Here is a 27,722-nt window from a genome sequence, read left to right as displayed (position 1 = left end):
TCAAGGTTTTTTTTTGTAGTTACTTTACAGAGCGCTCTACGGTTATGCGTTCATATGACTAGTGTTCAGTGGATGCTGTTTTTTTCCTTTCACTTTTTTATGAGAGTATATTTGTTCTCTCCGATAGTTCCCGAAATCAGTGCGTAGGTGGGTGTGTCGATAGAAGTGTGCTTGTGCGCACTCCGAAAAAGAGGAAAAGTTCATTATGAGTTTAGTTTGAAATCCGCCCTGGAGTACCAGTATGGCTGTCTGGACTCGAGCGGACAAAAATGGTCAGCTGGACCTACTTCTTCGAGATCGTTGGATTCGGGTAACCGCTGAATTGACCCGCGAAACTTTAACTTTGACGGCCGAAGGAGAACTGGGTGGACCAGTGAATAACTTGGATTACAATTCTCCGGCTGGACTGCGAAATGGAATGTCGAACGGAAACGAACCTGGGTTAGTGCCTGGAAATCCGAACCGAAGTCCAAACCAAAACCCAGATCTTCACCCGAACCACAGCGGGTTAAGACGAAGTGAAAGTCCAGCACGCGGAGGAGTTAGCCGTGGGCACTACGATAACAATTATGGGTATAGCAGTCCCAGTTCTGGCAAATTTAGCCGTGATAACGGCACGAACTCAGACTTTGGAAGTCCAGGTTCCAGTTATGGAAGTCCTGCGTCTAGTTTTAGTTCCAGGCACGGCGATACGGCCAATAATTTTGAACCTGGTGTATCGGAAGCAGTGAGGAAAGTTCGCGTTGTCAAACAAGAGTCGGGGGGGCTCGGCATCAGTATCAAGGGTGGTCGAGAAAACCGAATGCCCATCCTCATCTCCAAGATATTCCCTGGTCTAGCAGCCGATCAAAGTCGTGCACTTCGGGTTGGTGACGCTATCCTATCTGTAAACGGCAATGATCTCCGTGAAGCCACACACGATATGGCGGTGCAGGCGCTTAAAAAGGCCGGGAAGGAGGTTACGCTGGAGGGTAAGTTGCTCAACTCAATCGCGGGGATTTATGACGGCCAGCACCTATCTTTTACAAACTCTTTTGTTATTACGCCGTGATATTACGTCCTGACTATATCCAACTCCATGATTTTAGTTTGTCCAGTAATACATTATTGATATATGTATTAACAATAATGAAATAACTGTCATTACACGTAATCCAATGGGAACTAAGTCGGAAGACTGTTCAACCAAAGTTATCATAAGGTACCAGTTCCAAAAATATTTTAGTGTTTAACTAGCTACATTGTGACATTTGCAAACTGTGGTCAAATAACAGGTCACTCAGGCATTTGGGGTGACTGTGAATTACGAAGAAAATTCCCCTACTTTCCTACATCAACTTTGTGTTTCCGCCGCAGCGACGTAGTTTACAATAACAGTAGTAGAGATTTTGGAGGGGCGGGGTTAAACATAGTTTACTATATTGCCGAATCATTTGAAGATACAGCAAAGTAACAGCTTCTGTTTTCAAATATGCGACGTTGTGCACTACACGAGATGCACTACATCAGCCTATTTGTTACTTTTACGGTATGTTTGCGTAAGTCTGAGTGATGCGGGGACAGCTGTCAAAATTCAGTACCCTAGGGTATGGAAACATAGTGGAAAGTTCCTACTTCAGATTTATAGTTTGAGTTGCCCTAAGGCCTGTTGAAGCAGTAGAAGTCATTGTCGCTTGCACTCGTTAAACAACCCCGGGGTATTAGCATGTTGTAAGGGGCAGTCAAGTAACTTCTGTCATTGTGGGTAGGGTTTTAGTTTACACAACTCGTACACATCAGCATTGAGTCTGCCTTTTGAAGTTAAATTGTCATTATCGTAACCCTGGACCTCCGGAATTGGTGCTGCATTTAAGACGAAGAAACCGGCATCAAAATATACTCCAAAGACCGTCTTTAAATTTTCATCTTTCATTAAGAGTTACTTGTGAATTTGTTGAAAGAATGTGTCAGCTTTATGTTACTGTTTACAAGCCCAGTACAAGATGAATCCTGCTGTTTGAAGATGGACGTCAGCTGCAAGTCCCAATTGTGCTACGCTTTGCACACATAAGCCAGACTAAAGCGAAATCGGTTAAAATTCCATTGGCACGTACACGCCATTACGCCAAGGTATTTAGCACACTTCTTTATGCAGACTCTTGCCAGAAGTCATTCGTGATGGTTTAGAACCACATCACTCTTGTTTACCTGTCATTTTGCGATCTAGTAAATTCCAGTTTCTTGACGGCTTACTGATATATACCCATACTGTTATTGTTCACACGAGACAGGCTCATGTAGCAGACTGGTTTTTGTTTGTTTTGTTTTTCTTTTCAAGCACCAACCTAAACAAGTGAACAAGTACTGCAAGTGAAATCTTGTCAGAATTTCAAGGCTGATTAAATGTCGTGACTCCTTTGGAGAGAACGCATTATGAAAAAGCTTGATGACATCTTGCAGACATTTTTCAAAACTTTTTCAAATGTTCAAACCCTGTAATGTGGTTGTAGACTGGCCAGAATATTTTGTCTGTGCCAATCAGTCATTGAATGAACAGTTAACTGGCTCTCTGTAATAGCTTGAACACACACTTCATTATTTTTCATGCCAGCCCAAAATACAAAACATTGACTTTACATCACAAAACAATAAAAGACATCAGATCATGCAAGCAAATAATGGCAACACATAGTTGTGGGTTTGTTCCCTGATTCAAATCCTCCAATATGTAATAAAAATGTATTTTAATTGTGCAGACAGATTATTATTAGAGATTATTAGAGCATTGAACTGTGTCCTCAAAATTGAGGGGAAAAAAAAACAAAGCTGACCTTGTCAACCAGTGCCGTGTCATTTTGTGTCTGGGCTCACTGGTCGGTTGAAGATGTGGCCATTGTTTTCCCGAGTGAAACTGTCTCAACCAGACAAGGGCCCCTATTCATGAGATGTCTGTGGCCAGGCCTGATTAGAAACAGTTTTTCTCTTTTGTTCTGAAGCCAGAAAACTTACTGTCCATTGGGAGAAGTCAAAATATAGTCTGCCATGTTAGGTAATTTGTGATTTACAAAAGCAAATACCAGAGACTAATTTAAGAACAAGGATTTCTATTGTGTGGATGTTCAAAATGTGGTGTCATTCATTGATTGTTAGTGGAATGTAGACGTCTCATTAGTACAACCAAGCTTCTTTGTCTCCTTCATTCTCAGTGTTTTTTGGTTTTTGTCATCTCCCTATTGGGTGTGTACAAGAGACAACCAATCAGATGTACAAAAAAGATTTTCTGCACTTAAGTTCTCTCAGTTTAAGCTTTAAGTGTATATTAGGCTAGTTCAACTTATTGTAAGTTCATTTTTGTTCTCCTGAGAGATTTTGGTAAATGTTCACCAAACCAAATGCTTTTCAAACTAACCAGATTTGTTTTTTTTTTTTAAATGTCAGTAAAGTTTCTCCTCTCATACAGCTCTAGTGTGCGCACATCTGTGGAGTTGCCTATGCATTGGTCTGTTCTTGTATCCTTTTTAGGGAGGCCAGCGAGAAATGAAAAATAGAGGGATTATCATTGGGGGAAGTGGAATGATGTCATAACAAGGGCCTGCATTTTTTTATGAGGTGTGTGTTGACGAGAGCTTGTAGAGTGACAGCATTGTGCAGGGCGTGTCTTCATGATGGTGTGAAGGGTCTTTTTTTCCCCCTCCATTGTTAGCATTTCAGTCGGAACTTTCTGTAAATCAGACTTGATTCAGTGTTTTGCCGGGGTGTGTTATGGATTCAGTGGAAGAATGGTGACTGGTGTATACTTTTTGGAGCGGTATTTTGTTAGCTTTGTTTTTGTGACTCGGTGCAAGCAGTTGGTGAATTGGGATCTGTGATGAAGGACAAGGAGGGTGGTGTCCAGGAATTTTGACCATGTTGTTTTTTGGATGACCCTGTGTCAGAATAAGAAAACAGGATGAGGTGCAGGTGTGTGCGTGCGTGCATGTGTGCATGTGTGTATGCGTGTTTATGTTTGCATGAAGACTGGCTCTCACCCCCCCCCCCCCCCCCCCCCCCCATACTGAGGAGTCCAACACACTGTTCTCGTTAAGGGTTTGGCAGCCTGGTGTGGAGGGAGGGAGTCAGAAGGAGGCGGCACAGGGAGCTGAGCTGAGACAAACCACAGAGGTTTTGGGTTAACAGTGCAGTATTGGCTATGGTTCAGCACTAATAGCCAGTCTGTTTGGCCCACATGGGCCTAAGAAAGAAGAAAAAGAAGAAGAAGAAGAAGAGGAGGAGGGCACATATACATTCCCTTGATGTACTGTGTGTGTGTGTGTGTGTGTGTGTGTGTGTGTGTGTGTGTGTGAGGGTGTTTGTGTGTGTGTGTGTGAGGGTGTTTGTGTGTATGAAAAACCATAAATGCTCAACATTCACATTCCTCTATCCTCTCCTTTTTTTTTTTTTTGTCTTCCTTCGCTCCCCTGTGTCATGATGTGGGTTCCGAGGCGGGAGAATGGGTTATGTGGAGCAGTGGCTCTTGGGAGCGCTTCTCTTCACACACATGCACACACACACACACACACACACACACACACACACACTGTCCTTTATGCAGTGACCTAATTAAAAGTGGAACTGGAGCTAAGTGACATTCCTGACAGTTCTAATGAGATCTTTAACCGTGTTGTCGCTGTGGAGGGACTGCATGACTGCCAATTTAACTCCTCCAAACCCTGGAACCAGCTATCACAAACCTTGTCTAATGCCAGTGCAACTGCTGGGCTCTCTGGAACTTTCCAGTGGAAAATAGGCCCCAAAATGATCTGATCAAATGGCAAACAAAGCTGTTCAGATCATCCTGTAACAGAGGGCATGTTTTTATCTTCCTGCTGGGGTTACAGGAGACGGTTTAGTCCATCTCTCCCTCAGTATTACAGGTCAGACATCAGAGTGTCTGCTTACTGAGTCAGCAACAATTATACACTGGTTTTATGGAAAACTGTCCGTCTAACTGACTGTTAGAAGTCAGTTAAGTTGACGTCATGATAAAGCCTTGTGCAGTAGAGGATGTCTTTGTGGATGACTGAAGGGAAAGAGAAAGAGAGAGAGAGAGAGAGAAAGAAATAAAGAAAGAAAGAAAGAGATGAAGGAAGTTCATTTTTTGGCCTGTCTCTGTGTTTTCCTTTTCATTTTGTATAATGTGTATGGAATATGAGGGACTGGTGCAGATGTTGTCCTTGTGTTAAAGGCTAAACAGTGTGTTGGACTGGTGCCCTTTATTCCAACAATTTAGAACCATCTAAGGTCTAGAGACTGAACTGGGGATTAATTTTGGTCAAAACTACATTTCCCATGTCCTCCCAAAATGATCTGTCGCCAGGCAACGTGCAGTGCTTGAATTAATGACCTGGAGAAATTGTTGGAAATCGCAATCTTGCAGAATTTGTGTGGGATGAAATCTGCTTGGTTGCTTGTTTACCCACATCAGGAGGACACAAGTTATTAAATGTTAAGGTCCAAATTGTTCAATTGTACATTATTATATACAAACTCTGTCTCTTGACGTCACCGCATATGGATGTGTTTTCAGTCTGTGGGTTAGTGGTTACATGTCAATAGCAAAGGTTTGATTCTGTGAGTGAAATTTGCGGGACTTTTTTTGGGGGGTTTGGAAACAGATATCGTGCAGTGGAAACTGTCTGGATCCACAAACCCAGTCAAACTGCAATTTAATTTTTTAGTTGTTGTTGTTTTGTGTTTTTTTTGGGGGGGGGTGTTGAATTGCATATATTACGTAAACAACCATTCTACACACAGTCAGATGGCCATGGCAACTGTAGCCAGCAGGCAGTCTTTTTTTTCCACATTCCTATTGGAATCTGTTTTTGCCATAATTCCCCACACTTCGTTATATGTTTCAGGTGTTTTGTCTGTACGATGATCACCCGCATCTGGTGAATTTGTGTGGCTTTGGAGACAAGCTTATATCCGCTGCTGCTCTTAAGAGAAAGGATTGCCGGTTTGTGTTTGTAAACTTTGTGGTGGTAGTGAATGTTTTCTTCATGGGCCCCTGCTTAGTGTCGGACTCCTCTGGTTTGTGTCTCTCCTGTTGGTGAAAGAACCTCCTGTTTGGAGAACCATATCTCTATCCACACACGCACACACACACACACACACACACACACACACACACACAGTCTGCATGGTTATGATCCGTGTGGTTTGCTGGCTCTTGGAAGTGAGTTCTAAGATCTGCCTTATTTCTTATGACCAACACGACTACCCGCTCTTTTACAGACACTTACACAGATGTAAATGTTTTTGCCAAAAACTTTCACAAGCTTAAATTTCTCCTACATCCAAGAGTGACCTCATCACCTTAGCACTTCATATCAGGTTTCTCCTCCAGAGACACCCCCCCCACCCCCCCAGGACAAAAACAGAGAGAGAGAGAGAGAGAGAGAGACATACAGACAGACAGAGAGAGAGAGAGATACAGACAGACAGAGAGAGAGAGAGATACAGACAGAGAGAAAAAGAGAGAAAGAGAGACATGCAGACAGAGAGATACAGACAGAGAGAAAAAGAGAGAGAGATACAGACAGAAAAAGAGAGAGAGAGAGAGACAGACAGACAGACAGAGAGAGAGAGAGATACAGACAGAGAGAAAGAGAGACATGCAGACAGAGAGAAAAAGAGAGAGAGATACAGACAGAGAAAAAGAGAGAGAGAGAGAGAGAGAGAGAGATTGTTGAAAGGGTCTAAGTGTTTATGGGGTTTATGGAGAAGACAATGCGGTGTACTTTGGCTCTTTAGGTGACACTCTGGGAGGGGGGCGCTGGAGCAGTGCAGGGAAACACTGTCCATTCTACCTCCATTTAAGGACAAAACACTTTCATCTCCAAGCCTTCCAGCCATTAGTCTTCTTAAGAACTTTACAGGCCAAACTCACAGTTATGAAGTATCTCATTCTAAGTAATAGCTCACTAGAGACTGGGCCCATTTTAGGACCTTCTTTCTGTTCACATTGAACTTTTTATTTCCATCTCCTTACTCAAGACAATGACCATAAAGGGTTCTCCCTGGATCAAGTCTAACGAGAGCTGTGTGGAGAGATGCTTTTTATAAACCGTTACGTTCTGAATTTGTTTACGTCGACCCATCAGAGTCTCTGATTATTTGACAGGTCATGCAGGTTTAACTCAAAGCCTACAAGAAAAGTCTGCCTCACTCTTCATTGACCCAAAGATGTAGAATCTAATGGTCTTACTGTGGGTTGTAATTATATGTACCATTTATCATAGATGTTAGACATTTGGAGCTTGTGACTTTATGTAGCATTTATAATGCTCATACTCCCTGATAGCTGAGATTAATGTGATGTTGTCTGAAGTCCAGCTCCAGTCTGGGGAACCCCTCTCAATGGTGTGTGCTCACTGATGGCGCATTTCCATAGCCCAGTACCTGACCCCTTGTGTGCAGGATTCATCAAGGCCTTGACTTGCAGAGTTAGGCAAGTTTGTGGCTCAGTGACATACCATTTATTTTATTTGTGTCAGAATCCGTTATTTTCCTCATGAAACACAGAGTAAAAATATATGATACAGTATCTCTCTGAGGAGGAATCTACCTCAGTGCAGCAACCCTACTCTGAGTTTAAACTGTTTTCTTTTATTCCTAAAGAATGGAAGCGACTTTTTAAAATGGCGGGTTGTGTGACCAGTGTGGAAAAAGCCATTTTGTGTCAACTAACTTCAAATACACTGTAATACAGGATACGCCCTCAAAAGGGAGAAGCTTAGACACGGCTATGACCCAGCAGAAAGTTCAGTTGGTCTCTTACACAGGTGTCAGTTGATTTGACATTTTGAAACCCTGTAAGTTTGGTTAAACTTCCCACTCGTATGACATGACATATGAAAATGTGGTAATGTCTTAATGTTAATGACTGATGAATAGTGTAACCAAAACTCCCTGTTTTACCATGTGACTTATATTGGCTTAATTTAATTCATGGTAATTCGTAGTTCATGAGATAAAAAAAAAAGCTGTTGTTGTTTTGACCATTTTTTTTTCTTTGTATCTTTTCATTTTTAATTTTATGTTGATAGATGCCCTTATCAAGCAAAGAGAAAGCAGTCTCATATTTTAAACTCAGTATTTATCGTTTTCCATTTTGACGCACAGTGGCCGCTGACCCTGGTGAAGGGGCTAAAGGAGAGATGAACCATCGTGCTGGCCCTTGGGCGTGGAGTTGAGAAGGGCTGATTAATGCTGTGTTTACTGAAGGTCATGTCTTTGTGCAGTCTCAGGCAGCACACAGAGTGAATTTTCTGGGTCCATGTCTCTCTGTGCAGTGAAGTACATCAGGGAGGTGTCTCCCCTGTTTAAGAAGCCTTCCATGGTGGCAGACCTGCCGTGGGACGGGGTACGGCCGCAGTCGCCCGGCCTGGGGGCCGGCGGAGAGGACCCCCACAAACTCGGCCCCGTCAAAGACAGAAAGGTCATTCCTCTGAGAATGAGCTTCATCAGCAGAAATCTCACCATGCCTGACCTGGAGAACAGGTGTGTGTGTGTGTGTTTGTGTCTGTCTGTCTGTCTGTCTGAGTGTTCGTGGCTATAAACTTGTGTGTCTGTGTGTGTTTTTGATTTTTGAGTGGACCATTCAGGCATTTTAATGTGAACAAAAGTGGTTTGACCTTGAGCTGATAACTTTTGTGGTATGCAGAGTACTTGAGAATGTGTATGCGAGTGTATGTATATGTGTGTGTTTTGTTGACCTTGCTGTCTCATATCTGGTGGCTTTGCTGAATCTGATAATATAAACTGTTTGCTCAGGCTAAGTGAATGGCTTAGTGAACTGAATTCACAGATTGTTGTTTTGCATTGAAAGCTACATTGTGATTACAGTAACAGTGATTATGATGTTTGCTCCTAATGTCGTAAGTGTGTATATAAGTGAATAAACTAGTCGTGTGTGGCTTTGTCATTAGTGGTGAATTCAGGCTGAATTTCAGAACAGTCAATTCAGTGAATTCGTGTGAATTTGATTCATTTACTGTAAATCGCTTTCATTCATTCAGTAATCGTAAAACCTCAGTTTTCCATGAAAAAAGTCTTTCAGTTCCTACAGTGAATTCTCAGTTCACTTTCTGAATTGACCAAGTGAACCGGCCTCAGCTCTGGCTATGACATCGACTGTGAAGGAAGTGAATTGTACACTTGTGACTGTGATGGGGGTTGTATTGACATTAATATGATTCTGATGATGATGATGATGATGAACAGGTTGTTGGAGCTCCACTCTCCAGATGGGCTGCACACAGTGATCCTGCGCTGTAAGGATGGTCCCAGCGCTCTCTCCTGGTTCACAGCCATCCACGCCAACATTGCCGCCTTGCTGCCCCAGACCCTGGCCCACATAAACGCTTACCTCAACTCGCCCAACACACACTGCCAGCTCAAACACATCGGCTGGCTGGCTGAGCAGGTACACACGCACAATCACAATCACAGTTATACGCATGAAACTGATACCTTTAGTTGTGTGGGTACACACGCCCGTGCCCACGCGCGGAGGTGGATCATACACACAGAGTATTACTAATTGAGATTCTGTTTTGAGTCTGTGTAAGTAGGTGGTGGAATAAGAGGTGGGAGAAGATTGGTGTCATTGACAAATGTTGATCTGAGAGCTTTTTCTTTTTACAGCAAAACAGTCAGGCGTAACCACTGCCCTTGGTAGTATGCTTACGGTACCTCAGACAGACAACCATTGCAATTGGTCGTAGTTAAAAAAAAAAAAAAAAAAAAGGCAAGAAGAAGAATCTGCAAAATTTGGACAGTTGATCTGGATCACAGCCCAAAACTAGCTTTAGCATGAAACATACACATCACACTGCTTGAAAATGATCTAAAATCTTTCTAAAGTGAAAAGAAATAAAATTTACAAGATTATATTTCCTATAAGCATTACCCATATACCTGTAATACCTATACGGAAGTGAGTAATTCACTCATCAGTCAGTTGGTGTTTGTGTATTTGTCCTGTTCATCGCATTGCCATGATTGTGCAGGGTTGGGTCAACAGTCTCTCCTCCTCTGCTTATATATAACGTAAGAGTGTTGACATCACTGCGTGTTCTCTGTGTTTGTTTGGTGTTGATTATCTCTAGCTTTCGGTGGGCCCAAGTATGGGGGTGGGGGTGGGGGGTGTTACAGGAAGTGTTTTGCGACAGGAAACCACTGGAAACTGCCTTTGTGTTAACTACTTCCTGTGTGCCCACCAATCATAGCATACTCACAACAACAACCCAGATGTGCACATATCAACAGATCTGTCCAAAACGGAGAATTACTGTCCCAGCGCACACATGTACATAGTGTTTTTTTGCTCACATGTATTACATTATCTCTCTGTGGTCAGATCCAGCTGGAAGGTGGGCGGCACCAATACCGACCTGTCGTCATGGCGCTTACAGAGAAAGACATTCTACTCTTTGAGTCAGTGCCCTGGACCCGTGAGGCCTGGAGCACGCCTCTACTGACACACCCACTTCTGGCCACCAGGTAACACTCATATGAAGAGAGAGTGAAGCTGGACTTGAGGACTGTGTGTTCATACCAACTATATACTAAGTTGCCTCCAGAATATACTCCACCACTGATGAATGTTAATAGAGAAATTGCATGGATAATGAGCTATGTTACGTGCTCAAAACTGGGGGAAAATTGTTTGTTAATCTCGGTTAATAGTGCTGGTAAATTTTGGAGGAAACTCTGTGTACCACAATGGAAGAATGACTTCCTCTCAGGTTTATTTGTGTCTCACTTTCCAATTCTTCATGTCTCTCAGCTAAAGACAAAAAAAAAAAAAAAAACAACACACACATGCCCTCATAATCTCCCTTTCTCTACTTCTCTTCCTCTCTCTCCGACACACACCCACTCAATTATTTCTTTCTCTCTCTCTCTCTCTCTCTCTCTCTTTCTCTTTCTCTTTCTTTCTTGCTCTTTCTCCAGGCTGGTGCACTCGGGCAGTGCCCGTAGTTCTCCAGCACTGGGCTCAGATCTGGTGTTTGCCACACGCACGGGGACTGGGCGGGGCATTGAGTCACATGTGTTCCGTGTTGAGACACACTGGGATTTGTCATCATGGACACGAGCATTGGTGCAGGGGGGACATGCTGCTGCCGAACTCATCAAGGAGGTCTCTATAGGTGTGTGTGTGTATGAATGTAAATGGTACTGACATTGCAGTATGCATTAGAATAACTGGTGGCTTTGCTCTAGATTGACAGAATAGTCTCAGCTAAATTAAGAGCAGAGAGGAGATTGTGAAGAGAAGAAAAACACTGAGTAGGGAAAAGACTTTGGAAAAGAAGGAACTTGGCCAGTTTTTTTTTTCTCATGCAGTGGAGAACAATAGCTGGCTGCAATTAAGTTCTGGAAATGTTTGGTCTTTTACCTCCCTGTTCGGTTCCAAGCAACACAAACTAACGCTCATGCACTCCCCTCTGCCCCCCCCCTCTTTCTGTCGCACATCCAACTAATTCTTTCTCTCTGGCCAAACTTCCTTTTTTCTGTATCTGTTTCCCTGTGCTCTCTCTCTCTCTCTCTCTCTCTCTGTCTCTCTGATATATTAGGTTGCGTGTTGAACAGACAAGATGTTCGACTGACACTGCACTATGAAAAAGGCTTCACAGTGACCAGTGAAGCAGGAGATGCCGGGGGGGCCGTTCTCTTCCGTTACCCTTTTGAAAAGCTCAAAATGTCTGCAGATGACGGCATTCGTCATCTCTACCTGGACTTCGGGGGTCAGGAGGGTGAACTGGTACAGAAACTATGCATAATTACAAAACTACGATAATACATCTTCATTCAAACTCATTGGGTTTTGTGTCAGTAATGACCATGTCCACAGTCATGATTTTTGTACACTGATAATACGCGAGTGTTGATACACTCTGTGTCAAATACGCTTTCCCAGACTGTGTTTCGCTTTCATCTGAAATGTAACGCTTGTAGAAAAACACCTTTAATATACCTTAAAATGCAAAAACAACTTGGAGAAATAAATATTTACCATTCAAGATCAGTCCTAGGATGTCTCAGATTAAAACAACAGTAATGTTTACATGTTCAGTGTTGACACAGTAGAAATAGATAGAGATGCCTTTTTCCTCTGTTGTGTTCTGAGCGCTTTCTCTCTCTCTCTCTCTCTCTCTCACAGGTGTTTGACCTGCATTCGGGGCCCAAGCCGGTGGTGTTTGTGCTTCACTCCTTCCTGTCGGCTAAACTCACGCGCATGGGGCTGCTCACATGAGGCGGAAATGGAAGTCTGGGGCCTCAGAGGAGAACAGTGTTTCCATAGATACATCCTGTATTTTTTACTAACTCATATATGTATATATATATATATATATATAGATATATATCACAGCATTGTTGTTCTTTTTTCTTTCCCTGCTTGCCTGGTTATGCTACTCTGTGTGTGTGTGTGTGTGTGTGTGTGTGTGTGTGTGTGTGTGTGTGTGTAAACATGGGTGGCTGTGTAAGAGAGAAAAGGTTTGTAAGTAGGAAAGCATGTTTGGGTTTCAGAGCTCTACCTGAGTATAAGCTTACCCTTCTGTATGGTATTAGCAAAAAAGCGTATTATTCCAGTTGACTGTTATCAGGATAACCAGCTGTGCCTTTGATCTCTAGTCAAAAAAATGGCTCTTTTCTGTTTTTTCTTTTTTTCTTGGTGTTTTTCTTCAAATAGGCAATAGTTGGAGAAGCACAATTAGCTTTTCTCTACTTGCACAATCATAGTGTTATTATAATGATATTATTTTGTTATATACATACATATACTGCAAATAACACTATAGATAGTGTTATTATTATGCTTTAACTATAATAATATATATGTTCATTGTATTTCAGTCTGAAACCTTTGCCTGTATAATTATATTCCATGTTTTGCATGGTTAAGACTTTAATGTCCAGTGAGGCACTGGCCGAGGCTTTTCACGCGGATCAAAGATCCACCATCCCAACTAATCCGTACAGCATTCTCACTGCCAGACCTCCTGGATTTCACTGTCTGCACAGGCTGATGTAGTAGGCTGGCACTAGGAAGAGTTGGAGTAGATATGGAAGGTGCAGGTCGTTGCTTCCTGCATCTTTCTCCAGAGAGCCTCACACTTTGAGTCTCTCTTTATTGTGGCTCCTACAGGAATTTTGTTTCCACCCCATGCAGATACACATTAGCGTAAAACTGTCAGCTTCTACCACATGTCAAGGTCAGTGATCGTCAGCATGGGAAGGCTTGCAGCTTATTGGTCTCTCAGGCCTCAGCACTGCCCCCCTGTGGTGTGAGGAGTTATGCTTGAGTGGACACATTGACCCAGTCCAGTGTCTGTACCTCAGTCACTGGCCCCATCTGCTCCTTCAGCATGTCTGAAAGGAATCACTGGGTGTCAGTGGTAATGTTAGCAGTTTACTCTCAAGTTGGCTTAATTTTTCAAACCTTTCTGAACACCTCTAGTCTGCTTGATAGGCCAATCAGAAAGGACGCAGAAGTAATTTGGGATTAGGCCTCTGAGGTTCAAATTCAGCTGCTTTTTAGAGATTCCTCTAGAAGTTTGAATGGAAGGATATGAAGACTTGCAGCAGAGGTTTATGGCGTACTTGTTTAAAAACAGAGAGGGACCAAGCCTGGAAAACATTCCATTAAGTTATGCAAACAAGCATTTCACCTCCCACACTGTGACTGAATACCTAATATGCACATCTGCTGCTTTTTGTCCACAAATACTGCAAAATGTGCAAGCACATGGAATGTCTCACCGCTTCACTCACTGAAAGGCCAAACCTGAACTCTTTTCCACTCATTAACAAGATGTGCTGCAGGGTGAGATTATATGGTGGACTAAAAAACACACACATATGGGAATTACAAAAGAGTCCCCATAGTACAGTGAACATAAGATATATGTATATGGTCCAACTCCAGGCATGGGAGTAAATGAGATGAGCATTTGTTTTATCCAGTGGCCTTAAATGTGTGTTTTCATAATGTACCCATATCAACTCCCTTTAATATCCTACTTAAGTTATCCTTACAAATTATACAAAGCTTTAACTAGATACATCAATAGCATGTGTTTTTATATGTTTTCATGTTTCAGTTTAGGCGCTTTTTGCATGTTTGTCTGTTTGCTTGTCACAGTTAAAGCTAGTTTTTTTTTTCTTTTTCTTTCTTTCTTTTTTTTTGTTTTCTTTTACTGTCTTTTTGTTTGTTTGTTTGTTTGTTTTTTGCTCATTGATCAAGTAAGTTGTGGTGTTCGGGAACAGCAAGGGCCCTTTGCCCCTATATGCACATACTTGGGTGTGGGACAAGCATTAGCTGACTGGATTGATCTATTCCCCTTCAAAAATATGCAAGCAAAAGTTTCTTCTGAGGTGTCCACTGAGTGAGAGTGAGATAGGTCTTTGTGGCTGAGTTCAGTATTCATATTGTTTTGCCTCAGGACTCCAGGCTGGGCACATTCTCCCTGTCAGGGTTGGATTCCCTCAGTGAATAAAGTGAGGTCAAACCCCCTGCTATGGCCACAGTCTCATGTTCACATGGGTTTGCCAAGTTATGCGCAGGCAGAAATGCAAAGGTGGAGTTACAACTACACAAACCTATTTCATTACAATCAGTGGGGACTGTTTGAAAGTGTTAGTATGGTAATGTTAATGTTACAGGTGGTGTGTGTACTGTTCTTTAGCACCGCAAATGAACTCTGAATGTATCCATGTAGCCACCTCCAAGACTGATGTGTCGACTGCCTTTTTAAATATATGTAACATCTGTGTTTGTTAATTGCTGTTCTTTTTTTCCTTTTCCTTTTTTTTAGAGGGAGAGAGGGAGAAAGGGTTTTGAACCAAAGTTTTGGACCATATCTGTGGCAGCTTGCGTTACACACAATCAATTATAGGAAAGAAAACAAATTGATAGGACAAACACTGCTGCTGCGAACTTGTTTTATACAGCGTCTTTTAGTCCTGCACTCTTAGAAACATATGCAACAAGTCTCTTTTAAGAAAAGCTCTTAAAATGTAAATAACTTATATGAATAAAACTGTTACATCTCTAACTGCCTGATGGACTTTAAATTTTTTTCATTACTCAGCTTAAGAAAGTAGTATGATATGTATAAGACTTAAATATTTGACTGTCTGACTGAAAAAATGCTTTTGGGTTTTTAAAGCAAGTAGTTGTGGTTTGCACAAAACTGACAAATAGCCAATGTTTGACTGTGAACTCAAGCCACTAACTTATTGAGTAACTGCTGTCAGGGAAAGTTACAGCTGTCCAGTACAGAACTCGAACAACGGCATCCACTCTCAGCATTTTACAGAATGTGTACTAAGTAGTGTATTTCAAAGTGAAATTTTAAAAAAGATTCAAGGATGTATGTATGTGGTGAGACATCAATGCTGAATTGGAACACATAGTTTCAATGTATGATTAGACATTTTACATCTAAAAGCCAAAAGACTAGGTATCAACACTAGCTGTATGCTATCAGTTAGTCTGATATTTGATACTATTACACAATAGGATAGCAGTGAATGTTTAGTGGCATTGGCAAGGTGTGGGCTCAGGCTTTTTTAGATTATATTTCTGGAGTTTTTGGCCTGTTACACTCTTTACACTTTTTACAACCTAATTTCCAGATTCCATTTCGGAGAACATATTTATGTGTATTGCTTCCAATTCGATTTTCTCCATTCGATTTTCCAGTACGTATTTTCTATCTTCTATATTGTGCAATCACTCACAACGGTAAAAACAGCAACTTCCAGTGTGCAGTAAAAAATATTCCGCAAGGTGGCAGCACCTTCTTACTTTCTCTTCTGTCCGATAAGCTGCAGTACATCCTTTCTCTGTTTGGCCCAGTGAATATCTATGGTCATTGGTGTTTTCCTCTGTTGATGAGCCGACTCTGTAATGCACCTTTGTCAAACAGCTGAAGAAAATATTGTTCTATTGTGAATACATTCAGCGTAACTCAATAGAGCTTTCCTCAAAGCATAAAATATATTAAGGATCTGAGAGGGGGTGACTGCAGAAACGTGAGATGAAATGACAACGTCAACATTACAGGTATACTTCCTAAACTTGCTAGCTAGCTAACTCTTAAGCTAGGATAATGTTTGCTCCTCTGGTTAGCCCACTTTAGCTAATATAGCCAGCCAGTTAAGCAGCTATATTGTAACTACTGTAAAGACAAAAGTTGATGGCGATCTCCTATAACCATAGCTCAGTGGCTTGGCTGGCTTCTCTGAGTCTTCGTGTCTTTGCGTCTTAGCTTGTTAGCAAAATACTATTGACAGAGCAAGACAGCTAACGATAAATGATTAGCTATTTGTAGCGACAAGCCATTGTCCTTATAAAGTAGCACAAGTTGGTGATATTCCCAGCTATTTAAACGTTCAATGTTTAGCGCATCTCGGTCACCTTTGATTTAGGTTGTCAGTGCTTTTAGTTCTTTTGCTTAAAAGATTCTTGGGTGTGTTATAAGAAAAGGGGCGTTCACAAGTGAGTCCATACGTCCGTTACCGTGTGTATAGCATGTGACCGCGCTTAGTGGGCCTAAACATTTTAGTATTTTGTCAGGTTACCTTACACAACAATTGTATCACCCATGCACATTAGTCAGTGTCACACAACTTCCAGTTTCAAATTCCACTTGCTGTAGTTTCGTGCTACTTTTTGCAACATGTGAGGGAAAAAAGTCTTGTAAACAAAGCAGAACAAACACAGTGTTGCATCACCTATTCGTGTTGTTTTTCTCTTTGTTTCGCCCCTCATCTTTAAAACACAGAAAGCTATTGATCTCGTCACCAAAGCAACAGAGGAGGACAAGGCCAAAAACTACGAAGAGGCCCTGCGTCTGTATCAACATGCCGTGGAGTACTTCTTGCATGCCATAAAGTGTAAGTTATGGCATACACTATGAGTCCTTTAGAGTCCAGCATTCAGAAGTACATGTTTGGTCCTGTCTGGACACTGGCCAGAGTCCCTGACTTCAATTACAGCCTGGCAAGAGCCAAAGTGTCCTTAATCACCATGTGGTTTATCAGGGCAGGACGTTGCTTGAAATGACAGATCATTCAGTTGCGTTATGGTCAGAATTGAACGTTAAAGGGCAGTGGCAATGATTTTAAAGCTGTTTTGAATTTGACTTCCAGATGAGGCTCACAGTGACAAAGCAAAGGAGAGCATACGGGGGAAATGTATGCAGTACCTTGACCGGGCGGAGAAACTCAAAGAGTATTTGAAGAACAAAGACAAACAGGGAAAGAAACCTGTCAAAGAGGCACAGAGCAATGACAAGTACGACGTCTCCTGACGTCTCATTCACAGTGACAGTCAGATAAGCTTTAGGCACTACATACAATGCAGTATCTGATGGGTATATTGCACTGATGGTGTTTGTGTGTTGTTTTCAAGGAGTGATAGCGACAGTGAGGGAGAGAACCCAGAGAAAAAGAAACTACAGGAGCATTTGATGGGTGAGTATTTGGCCCTCTGACTCAGCAGTGTAATAGAATTAGAAGTAAAGCTTTTGATTGGTCAGTGGATCAAGTATTAAATCATTGAGGTGTTTATCACAGGGGCTATTGTCATGGAGAAACCCAACGTGCGGTGGAGTGATGTGGCTGGCCTTGAAGGAGCTAAAGAGGCCCTGAAAGAAGCCGTCATCCTTCCCATCAAGTTCCCTCATCTTTTCACGGGTGGGTTTTCTCTAGACACACCTGATCCCCTCCATCAGCACAAGCACAAGATAACATATACATAATCGATATAGTCCCTATTGCATTATGGGTCATTATGGGTCTGCTAATAAATGCTGCATTTATGTATATAAAATATTTGAATCTGGACATTTTTTGCATGTGCTGCGTGTAATGGGAAATCAGTGCTACATATGTGATGTAAAATGAATGACTTGTGTCTTGGACGGGGTTTAGTTGGCTACTTAGGAGATATAATGGTTGAAAATATTATTAGGGGCGATTTGTTTGACCAGAACACATTAATGTAAGTCTCCCTCTGTGTGTGACTGGTGTGATTTTGTGGCATATGGTTCTAATGTGATGTGCGTGTCTGTGTGTGTGTGTGTGTGTATCCAGGAAAGCGCACTCCCTGGAGAGGAATTCTGCTGTTCGGCCCGCCGGGCACAGGGAAGTCATACTTGGCCAAAGCAGTGGCAACTGAGGCCAACAACTCCACTTTCTTCTCTGTGTCCTCCTCAGACCTCATGTCAAAGTGGCTGGGAGAGAGCGAGAAGTAAGAGAGAGACAGAGTTTTCTCCAATAACTATTGTGACAGTCCTATGACATCTGTGATTGTTTTTGTCATTATAATCACTACACACAGATGGACATTTCATCCTCGTGTTATGACCTGTTGGTTTATTTGTCATTTTCTCTTTTTATTTTATTAATGTTCTGGGGGGTTTTTTTCTGTACTCTCCCTCAGATTGGTGAAGAACCTGTTTGATCTTGCTCGTCAGCATAAGCCTTCGATTATTTTCATAGATGAAGTGGATTCTCTGTGCGGCTCTAGGAACGAGAATGAGAGTGAGGCCGCGCGCAGAATCAAAACTGAATTTCTGGTGCAGATGCAGGGTGAGAGATTCAAAGACCTCTCAGCAGAATTTAACACCTCTACTTTCCCCAGACCACTCTATCACTAATCTCACTCTTAATGGTGTCTTCCACCTTTGGTCAGGTCACTTATTACCTCATTCTTCTCAAGTCTTCCAGATTCTCCATTCAATTCACTGCATGTTTAAAGCATTACAGAAGAGTTTCTCGTATTGAAAATAAATTTAAGCTTGGAACAGATTGCGTTTTGAATTGAGATTTGTCATTCTGATCGCATTCTGGTCCAAAGCCTGCTCTTGGCTCGTGCCTGGGAGACAAGCCTCAGTTGGATCATTGATCTGACTCTCCTGGTTCATCCAATCTCTTAGACCCATTTGATTAACCCAGTCCAATCACATATTGGCACTGTACTGCGGGGTGTCCACAGAGCAACTGTTTGTCTCTTTGATTGGCAGGTGTTGGGAATAACAATGATGGGATCCTGGTTCTGGGAGCCACTAACATCCCCTGGGTCTTAGATGCTGCCATTCGCAGGAGGTCAGTGCGGGAATTAACATTGTTTATTGATCTGTACCTGAAGGTCAACACTGCTGTGAGAACATAGCGAGTTTTTTTTTTTTTTTCCGTTCTCTTGCTTCAGGTTTGAAAAGCGAATCTATATCCCATTGCCCGAGGAACCAGCACGGGCGGCCATGTTCCGCCTGCACTTAGGCAACACGCCCCACAACCTGACGGAAGCCGACCTGCGGCAGCTGGCCCGTAAGACAGAGGGTTACTCCGGCGCCGACATCAGCATCATCGTGCGAGATGCTCTCATGCAGCCGGTCCGCAAGGTTCAGTCCGCCACACATTTCAAGAAGGTAAAAGCTGTCATTTCAGTCCACGCTCTGATGTTAGTACTGACATTTCAGTACCCTCAATACTTTCCCGCTCAGCCTGAGTGTGTGTGAGGGCTTAGAATACGTACCATTTCTCTTATAATGTTGCAAACACTCTGTGACAACCTGCAAGGCCATCCAGACTGTCAGTGTGATGTGCTACTTGGTGAGTCCACTAGAGGGCGCCCCTATGCAGTTTTATGCCCATTAAGCTGTCAAATTAATACAAAAACAATGCGAAGCTTTAGGGATAAATTAACCTCCCACTACCCATTTGAAAAACGAGTCATTTCTGAACTGTAATTAGCACATACCTAATGGACAGTAATTAGGCTGTTAATAAAAAGTGACTGTAGTCTTTGTATATATCTTTCTTCCAAATAATTATCTCGTAACTGTGTTGTTCTTATGGCCACTGTTTTGTTTGTTTAAGCAAGAGTGCAGTTTGGCGTGCCCTGTATATAGATAGCCCTTATCACAATTATGAGTTCATAATTACTAACATTTCTTTGCATTTGCAGTTTGAAGAGCATCCCTTTAAGTCTTGGGGATAAACACATTCACGTGCCATCTTAACATGACTGGATCTCTAACTGTGACTCTTTCCTGTGACTGCGCTTCAGGTGCGAGGCCCATCTCGCAGTAACAGTTCAGTGATGGTCGATGACCTCCTGACCCCCTGTTCCCCTGGCGATCCTGCTGCCATAGAGATGACGTGGATGGATGTGCCCAGTGACAAGTTGCTAGAGCCCATAGTCTGCATGGTAAGACATAAAAACTAAACACACGCTCTCCCCTACAGTGTATACACACACACTATATATGTATGCTACATTGCTAGCAAACAGTTTTCTGTTAACTTGTCTGTGTATTCGTTGTGTATTACCAGAGTTTATTGTGTATTACTAGACTTTATTGTCTGTTATTGTGTATCACTAGAGTTCATTGTGTGTGTATTTGTCTAGTCTGACATGCTGCGATCGCTGGCGACCACACGTCCCACGGTGAACACTGAAGACTTGCTAAAGGTGAAAAAATTCACAGAAGATTTTGGACAGGAGGGTTGAGAATGTTTGGGTCAGCACAGGCAACGACACACACATACGCTCCCTCTGCCATGTCCAAAAAAAAAAACAAAAAACAAACGAACAAAAAACTCGTCCCTGTGCAAAGTCCCTCATTCATACAGTTTTCCTGTGTCGAGAAAACCAAAATAACGTAGATTCTCAACCATACAACCCCAGGCTGTCTGAAACTGCCCTGCACTGGGAACTGTGAAGGAGTGCTCCGTAGTGTTTACCTGTTTCTCTGTTCGCCTGCAGTCGTCACAGAGTCCTAAGGTCTGAAAGACGTTTGTCTCGACACTGTAAATTTATGATGTTAAATAGTTCTGGGGAGGGAAAAAAAAACAGGAGGGCTTAAAAAAGAGCATGAGGAAAACTGACCTTAGAGATTGTCCTTATACGTTTAGCTACGTGCATTCCTATGCGCGTTTGGAACGAATGTGTCACTGTGTGTTTGTGAATGCGAATTCCCTAAGTTTGTGTGTCTCTCTGTGTGTGTGTGTGTGTGTGTGTATTTAATCCTTGCTTCTCCTGCACCACTCCACACTAGGCATCAGCCTCTCTGCTTCCTCCGGTCTGAAGTGCTTACTTTAACAGCATTATTATTTAATTTAAATATTTAATTATTAAAATAAATTAAATTAAAAAGAAGTGTTTAATTTAATTTATTGGCTCATCATATTTGACGTATTCACTTTGTGTCTAATACATCACTAGCAAAAAGTCGCTCTGAGGCAGCTGGCTCTTTGTAACTGATCATTGGTAGCATACAGTACATCATCATCATTCAGACTGCACAGTCTCAGACCCCCACCCCCCCCCCCGACAACTCGGATCAAACTGACAGGAGCACCCCTCCCGAAAACTAAAGTGTTCTATCTCCACATGAAGGTATGGTTTGAGATGTACTAGGTATTCAACAGAAATTGTTGCAGCACCATACTATTTTGGGATTTTTTTTTTTGGTTTCTGTTGTCATGTTGACATCTCTGTATACTTAAAGCTAATGGTTCAGATAGACTGTGATGTCATCATTGGTCTCCATGGGGACCACAGGACTGACTGTCAGCCATCATTATAACTACCAAGTTTGCCTGACTTTATTAAATCTGAACTCTGAATTAACGTAATGAAGTCTTGTTTTTACTATTTTGGAAGTTTTTTTTTCTCAAGCAGAAACACGTTGTGACTTTCAATTGAAAAGCAATCCGTTTTGGTTGAACTGAAAAAGAAACAATTTCCAAAATCCTTTCCAAAATATTTCATTTAATTTAACTCATGTACATATTAGAATTCTATACCTGTCCATCGCAAAACCTCCTGTTGCAATGATTCTGTGTTTTAACACTGTTCCTTAAAAACTACACTTTAAAAAGGTTACTTTCATACAACAGGAAAAACATTTACTCTGTACTTAAAAAGCCACATTCTCCCAACTAATTACAAAAGACTTTAACAGAAAAATTACAAAAATACATCAACTGTACATTCGGAGTCATTGATCTGTGTAACCTTATTACATTCAAAAATCTCACATCTGCTCATACACAAGTTATAAAATGATATCTTTCACACCAGTTTCAGTGGAGCTCCTTAGGAAGGGGTGAATAGGCCTATATTTCCACAGTACAAAAGTATTAGTATTAAAAGCTGGGTATTAATTGAGACTTTGTACTAATGCATGCATAGTGTACTCTAGTCATAGGCTCACTATGGCTCAGGCACTGAGCAAGGTTTTTACACTGAAAAAAGATTACATGCATCAGGTAACGCCGCCCGCTGGATTTTGACTGGTGTGCATGAGGACAAGAATGTTTTTTTTTTCTTACACTTCTAATGAACATGCGTCATCACATTGTGTAAACCTCATGAGACACTAATTTTGGAGGAAAAAAAATTACTGGCCAACAGGGAGGCTCTGGGATGTCACACTTTGCTTCGTTTTGATTGGCTCTCGACAGCAGGCCCTGCCCTTTTGTTCCGATGATGAGGAAAGGTCGGCATGAGTTCAGGCTCGCAGGCTGGACAGGAAAACAAAGAGAGACTGTTTAGATAGTCCTGACCACGACACTGACTAAACAAAATGTCTGGGACATCTGGAGCACAGTGTCAGGTCATTCAATGTCATTACTCACGCAACGGTTTCTCCTTGAAGTAGGAACTTTCTAGACAGTCTTTAGCCGAAGCCCTGAAAGAAACGACGATACATGTCAAACGTATTCAAAAATCCTAAAAGTGGTTTCTGTAAAACTTACTCAAACTACTATGTGGATGAATAGTCTTTGCAATCAATCAATCATAGATAGTAAAGTCTAGACAGAAGCTGTACGGGTTTGGGGCATGTGACCAAGCTTTATTACCTGCGTTCTGGGTTATACATGAACAGTAGGTTGAGCAGACGAAGTCCAGCTTCAGAAAGCCAAGTGAACTTATTCTTCAGGTTGTTGTAGGGCTGTTTCCTTAGGCTGTACTGTCCCACCAAGGGAAGGCGTGAGAAACCCTGTGATACAATGGCACGTCAACCATCAAGGCTGATCCAGTATGTCTTCATTTATCTCGTTTGGCTTTCTTAATTGCCCTTACCGGCCAGATATTCTCATTGGGTGTTCCAAGCAGCTGAACAATGAGGTCCACCTGTTGAATCTCTGAACCACCGGGCAACAGTGGTTTGTGGGCCAGAAGTTCTGCTAGAATGCAACCTACTGCCCTGTGAAAGGAGAGCGGACTTGGTCAGAGATGTTATCACTCTCACACAGAGGAGAGTTATCAACAACATGATCTTGCATGTCTTGTGCCACCAATATTAAAAAAATAAAAATCAACCAGGGTTATCAAAGATATGAACGCTAGACAGAGTAAGTTTGGATTCTGTTTGGAGGACACTAAGGTTAGTGATAGAATGGAGTGAAATGCAGATATTCAGAAAATTCTGCCAGAACTAGAACTTGCTCATTCATGAGGAATACATAGCTGTGCCTGTTCTAAGCGCTCCATTTCCATAGGCTACATTTAAAGACTGTTCCAATATCTTGAACCCACCCCTGGCAATGCAAGCTCCATTCACACAACACAATCTCTGACTGGACCCTGGCAGACACTGACGGAAAGGCTTACCACATGTCAATAGCTGTAGTTTGCGTCTTGGTCCCTAGCAGGAGCTCTGGAGCACGGTACCTGCAGACAGAATGGTGTCAGTGTGGGGATTATTGGATATCAGGACTAAGTAGGGACGATGATGTCACATGGCTCACCACAACGTCACCACCCTGGGTGTCATTGGCTGGAGGGGGACGCCGTAAACACGAGCCAAGCCAAAATCCGCTGGGGAGAAAAGAATACAAAGTAAACACCCACCACGCAATGATATACATTGATTAAAAAAACAGTTTTTATAGAGTTTGTTTAGTGTCCCTTCGTTATGAAGAAAATTTCTTGTGTTAACCTGTTAAAGCCCCAAGGATAAGAAGTTCCATAGGCCCATGTTTTTCTTCCTCCTTATATATATATATATATATATATATATATATTTATACAGGCATAAAGAATGTTCCAGAAGTCAATGACATGCAGGATTACTACTTTTTGTTGTTGCTGTTTGTTTGTTTTTTCCCCCTTCCTTTCCCGTGCTGCTACATTCTTGTAATGCATTACTGCTTATGTTTTGTTGCCGTATTGATTTCTGCATAATGAAGAACTTCTCCACCGTCCAAGCAGAGCAAATCTCAAATGACATCTTCTGCTCCCAAATATTTAATAATAATAATAAAAAAAAGTACAAGTAGTGACAATAACTGCCAGTGACAACTTCTTTAACAAAAATGCTTTTTAGTCCAGTGAGCAGTGACAAGAACAAAATGTGTTAAAGTGTATTTAAACTTCCCAAAGCTGTAAACATGAGGGAGCTGGTCTGCATTATACATCCGTTTCATTAAGTGCTTTTGAAATATTGAATGCTCTATTTGTTTTACACCATAACCCTCCTGATATGCTATACAGTCATATTAACTTCTAAAGTTATTGGCACTATTGATGGCAATGACCAAAGAAAGGTCACCCAATGCAAAACTCCATATTTGGAGAATCGCAGAACTTGATCGGGGTTCACAGCACTTCCAAATCTATGGCCAGCAAATCAAAAGGGTACTTGTAAATGCTACCAGGAAAATGCTCTTAGTTTGGAAGTGTGTGCTATGTTTAGACGAGATGAAAATAGAACTCCTTGGCCCTGCACCTAGGTTTAACGTCAAATGAGGGATACATGGGTAGAAAAGAACCTTACACTTAGAATGGAATATGGGCAAGCATGTGAGGTTTTTTTTTTTTGCCTTGGGGTTACCGTTAAGTCAATGTCACAGTGACGGATACTTGGTTACCTCTGCCAAAGGCTGAAGTTTGGCAGCAAGTAGATCTGGTAGCAAGACAGTACTTTTTTTTTTTTCTAAGCACAAACTAAAATCCCCAAATAGTCATCAAATCATGACAGATCACATCAACATTTGCAACAGTCTCTAGATTTGATTCTCGTTAAAAACCTGTGGTTTCAATACAACAGGCCAGTTCATAAGCACGAGGCAAAACACAGAGAGAATGCAAAAAGACTGTGTGAAGGACTGGTCCATAACCCTTCGCTGTGTGTTGTCCGACTTTAAAAGACTTCTATCTTTCAAAGTACAAAAAATACAAAGTACTGAAAATGCTACACATTTATCTGTATTTTCTTTGATTTCACAGAATCAATAAACTCTTTTTAATAACGCAACATACATTCCACATAGTACTATTTCATTCAGCACTGGTATCATTTATTTTATACAGATTTCTGGTCATCTCTACCAGTGATGCCCAGTTTCTAGAAATGACCATATGTTTTGGGTTTGTATTCAGAGTTCATTAAAATGGCATACATTTGATCACTTTTTGTACTGTATCAGGTTGAAGCAGCAGTTTTTCTATGTCAAATGAAAATGTGCTTCATTCCGTATTTGCTTGGACTTTACTACTGCACATTTCATTGTGCTTCAGTAGTCAATGTAACTTACCTATCTTCACACAGCCCTTGTCTGTCATCAGTAGATTGGACACTTTCAGGTCCCTATAACCCACAAACACACAAGTCAGTATAACACATTCACACACAGTACTGCAACTCTAAATCAAGGACAAATATCTGAAAGACTTCAAACAAATTCTTAGCCACATCAGCGAATTCAGCTTTTACATTAGGAGGGAGGTGTAATCTAAAAAACGGAGAATTTATGGAAGTTTCTGTTTCAGCATGTGTACGTGTGTGTGTCTTACCTGTGCAGTATAAAATTGTGGTGCAAGTACGCTAGCCCCTTGAGCAGCTGGAGAACTATACACTTCACCTGTAAGGACACAAGGGGGAGAAAAATAAAGAGTGTGGGTAAAGCCATGATAGGGCATTGCACTACTAGGCTTTGATGCCTGTTGGGAACTTAGGCTGTGTCCATTCATCAGCATTACCTGAGCCTCAGAGAAGGGAGTCTGCATATTCTCCAACAAACTGGCCAGGTCCTGCTCACAGTAGCTCATCACCAAGAACAGACTAAAGGAGGGGGAACAGACAAGTCAGTGCAGACTCTGGAAAAAAATGCTTGTTCAGTCTTCACAGATTTCCTAATAAGTCTGTGTTAGGGGAACATACCTCTCCAAGTGACTCCCCACCACCACCTCCTTCAGCTCCACAATGTTGGGGTGTCTGAGTCTCAGGAGGAGGGTGATTTCTCTAAGGCTACTTATGGGAATCCCTAAAAAAAAAAAAAATCAGTCAACACACAATTAAAGGCTATAATCAATGTTTAAGAAAAGAGAACAATCACATGACCCAGATCTGTTCCCATTACCCCTACAATTCTGGGGGTAAACTGACGGTCTGTGCTCAAGGAACACTTCACTGATTATTCAGTAGATAAAGGGGAACGTGCCCCAGCCAGAGACTGTGACAGGGCTTAAGGATAAAGCCTGGGGTCAAGAGGCATACAGTGTCTGCATTCAATCAGCAGATAAAGTGCTGGTTCACTTTAGGATTTTAGTCGGTCAGCTCACTCACCATCTTTCTCCTTGTCCATCCGTACTTTTTTAAGCGCCACGATCTCATCTGTCTTTGTGTCACGGGCTCTGTCTGTGGTGATATGCATAAAGAATAAGAGCATTTTAATCCACAGATACTGCAATAAATCATACAGGTCTAATTACATTCAAAAACCAAGACACACAAACACACCCACAGTTGGATGCACATAAGCATGCTTTAAACTCTGCAAGTGTAATGAAAAGCAACAACATAACCTATGTCTACTACAAATGCTTTGACCAGTCATCACTGGTGGTGTAAACTGAATACTTAAAGGCACATTGGGTCTGTTTTTGGGTGAGTATTTTAAGAGCAAAGAGGGTGTCACCTTAAAAAGAAGAGGGGGAAAAAAACAACTCACACACAATTCCATACGTCCCCTCGCCAATTCGGTTCAGTTTTTCAAACTCCTTCACACTCCTGCAGTTTCCTAACTGAGGATACATAAAATATCGTTTTCACTGTCACGAATACGCCTCATGGATTCTATGATTACGTGAACTGAATGCAGGTCATCCATGCTTTACATTTGAGAGCGCGCAACACTGAAACATGCATGGTTATGCGGTGGTTATTCTTCATGGTTATTCTTCATGTACACAAACAGCATAATACAGTCGGGAAGGGTTAGTGTATGTCTTGATTACAAACAGCAATGACGTCTCAACACTGGAATACACCACAGGGAGTGTCCCCAAAGATTAAATTAGTCTGAATCGCTACGAAATCTGATTGCTACGAATTTCCTATAGAGCGTCACTGTGTTAGCCAATAACTCAGTGACGTCTCAGCTTGTCTGAAAGAGGCCATTCGCTTGTTAAAGAGATCTTCATTAGTGGGTTGCATCAAATATAGAGCAACACAGAAAGGCCAAAATAAACACTGAAAAGACGTCTCCACTATAAACAGACATGGTAGGCGTTTGGCTAGCGTTACCATTTGAAGGATTCAGGTCAATAGTGAGAGACCGACAACGTACGATTTACTCACCCGGTCTTTCTGTGGGACTAGAAACGTTTTGCCGTTTTTCAATGATTTTAGTTTAATAGGATCGGGGTCTGCGTCTGTCATGGTCTCCAT

The 27,722-nt window shown here is 41.8% G+C and overlaps 3 protein-coding genes across 4 annotated transcripts; 2 read left to right on the top strand and 1 right to left on the bottom strand.

The window, feature by feature from the left end:
• The first annotated feature begins 227 nt into the window (after window positions 1-227).
• On the top strand, window positions 228-12,328 carry sntb2 (syntrophin, beta 2). 2 transcript variants are annotated; one of them, XM_030779900.1, is made up of 8 exons: window positions 228-441; window positions 604-971; window positions 8,313-8,520; window positions 9,244-9,445; window positions 10,382-10,524; window positions 10,978-11,174; window positions 11,601-11,788; window positions 12,188-12,328. In XM_030779900.1, the coding sequence occupies exons 1-8, from the start codon at window positions 242-244 to the stop codon at window positions 12,278-12,280; spliced, it is 1,599 nt and encodes a 532-aa protein (XP_030635760.1). In that variant the 5' UTR covers window positions 228-241; the 3' UTR covers window positions 12,281-12,328. The 2 variants fall into 2 exon arrangements, with proteins under 2 accessions (XP_030635760.1, XP_030635752.1); XM_030779892.1 differs by having other exon boundaries at window positions 228-971.
• Window positions 12,329-15,939: 3,611 nt separating this feature from the next.
• vps4a (vacuolar protein sorting 4 homolog A) lies at window positions 15,940-21,123 on the top strand. The gene is made up of 11 exons (XM_030773510.1): window positions 15,940-16,096; window positions 16,818-16,929; window positions 17,185-17,329; window positions 17,447-17,508; window positions 17,611-17,730; window positions 18,130-18,286; window positions 18,479-18,627; window positions 19,062-19,143; window positions 19,247-19,466; window positions 20,108-20,248; window positions 20,450-21,123. The coding sequence occupies exons 1-11, from the start codon at window positions 16,076-16,078 to the stop codon at window positions 20,549-20,551; spliced, it is 1,311 nt and encodes a 436-aa protein (XP_030629370.1). The 5' UTR covers window positions 15,940-16,075; the 3' UTR covers window positions 20,552-21,123.
• Window positions 21,124-22,474: 1,351 nt separating this feature from the next.
• cdk10 (cyclin dependent kinase 10) lies at window positions 22,475-27,722 on the bottom strand. The gene is made up of 13 exons (XM_030781346.1): window positions 27,633-27,722; window positions 27,004-27,076; window positions 26,619-26,690; window positions 26,214-26,316; window positions 26,033-26,114; window positions 25,847-25,914; window positions 25,588-25,640; window positions 23,800-23,869; window positions 23,663-23,722; window positions 23,132-23,255; window positions 22,909-23,048; window positions 22,684-22,736; window positions 22,475-22,569 (listed from the first exon to the last, which is right to left on the bottom strand). Exons 1-13 carry the CDS (start codon window positions 27,720-27,722, stop codon window positions 22,475-22,477), a joined length of 1,083 nt encoding a protein of 360 aa, XP_030637206.1.

The sequence above is a fragment of the Chanos chanos genome, chromosome 1 (assembly GCF_902362185.1).
Source record: "Chanos chanos chromosome 1, fChaCha1.1, whole genome shotgun sequence".
Classification (NCBI taxonomy): Eukaryota; Metazoa; Chordata; class Actinopteri; order Gonorynchiformes; family Chanidae; genus Chanos; species Chanos chanos.
Note: the sequence above shows the minus strand (reverse complement) of the source record. Positions and strands in the feature narration are given on the sequence as shown.

What these genes read in the sequence shown, in the direction of transcription:
- sntb2 (XM_030779892.1), top strand. Translation starts at nt 242, where the DNA reads ATGGCTGTCTGGACTCGAGCGGACAAAAATGGTCAGCTGGACCTACTT. An exon ending in GAAGGAGGTTACGCTGGAGG is followed by an intron (nt 972 to 8,312) that starts GTAAGTTGCTCA and finishes CTCTCTGTGCAG; the next exon opens with TGAAGTACATCAGGGAGGTG. An exon ending in GGGGTCAGGAGGGTGAACTG is followed by an intron (nt 11,789 to 12,187) that starts GTACAGAAACTA and finishes TCTCTCTCACAG; the next exon opens with GTGTTTGACCTGCATTCGGG.
- vps4a (XM_030773510.1), top strand. Translation starts at nt 16,076, where the DNA reads ATGACAACGTCAACATTACAG. An exon ending in TGACAACGTCAACATTACAG is followed by an intron (nt 16,097 to 16,817) that starts GTATACTTCCTA and finishes TTTAAAACACAG; the next exon opens with AAAGCTATTGATCTCGTCAC. An exon ending in CTTCTTGCATGCCATAAAGT is followed by an intron (nt 16,930 to 17,184) that starts GTAAGTTATGGC and finishes TTTGACTTCCAG; the next exon opens with ATGAGGCTCACAGTGACAAA.
- cdk10 (XM_030781346.1), bottom strand. Translation starts at nt 27,722, where the DNA reads ATGGAGACCATGACAGACGCAGACCCCGATCCTATTAAACTAAAATCA. An exon ending in GGGGACGTATGGAATTGTGT is followed by an intron (nt 26,691 to 27,003) that starts GTGAGTTGTTTT and finishes ATATCACCACAG; the next exon opens with ACAGAGCCCGTGACACAAAG. An exon ending in CCAATGAGAATATCTGGCCG is followed by an intron (nt 23,049 to 23,131) that starts GTAAGGGCAATT and finishes ATTGTATCACAG; the next exon opens with GGTTTCTCACGCCTTCCCTT.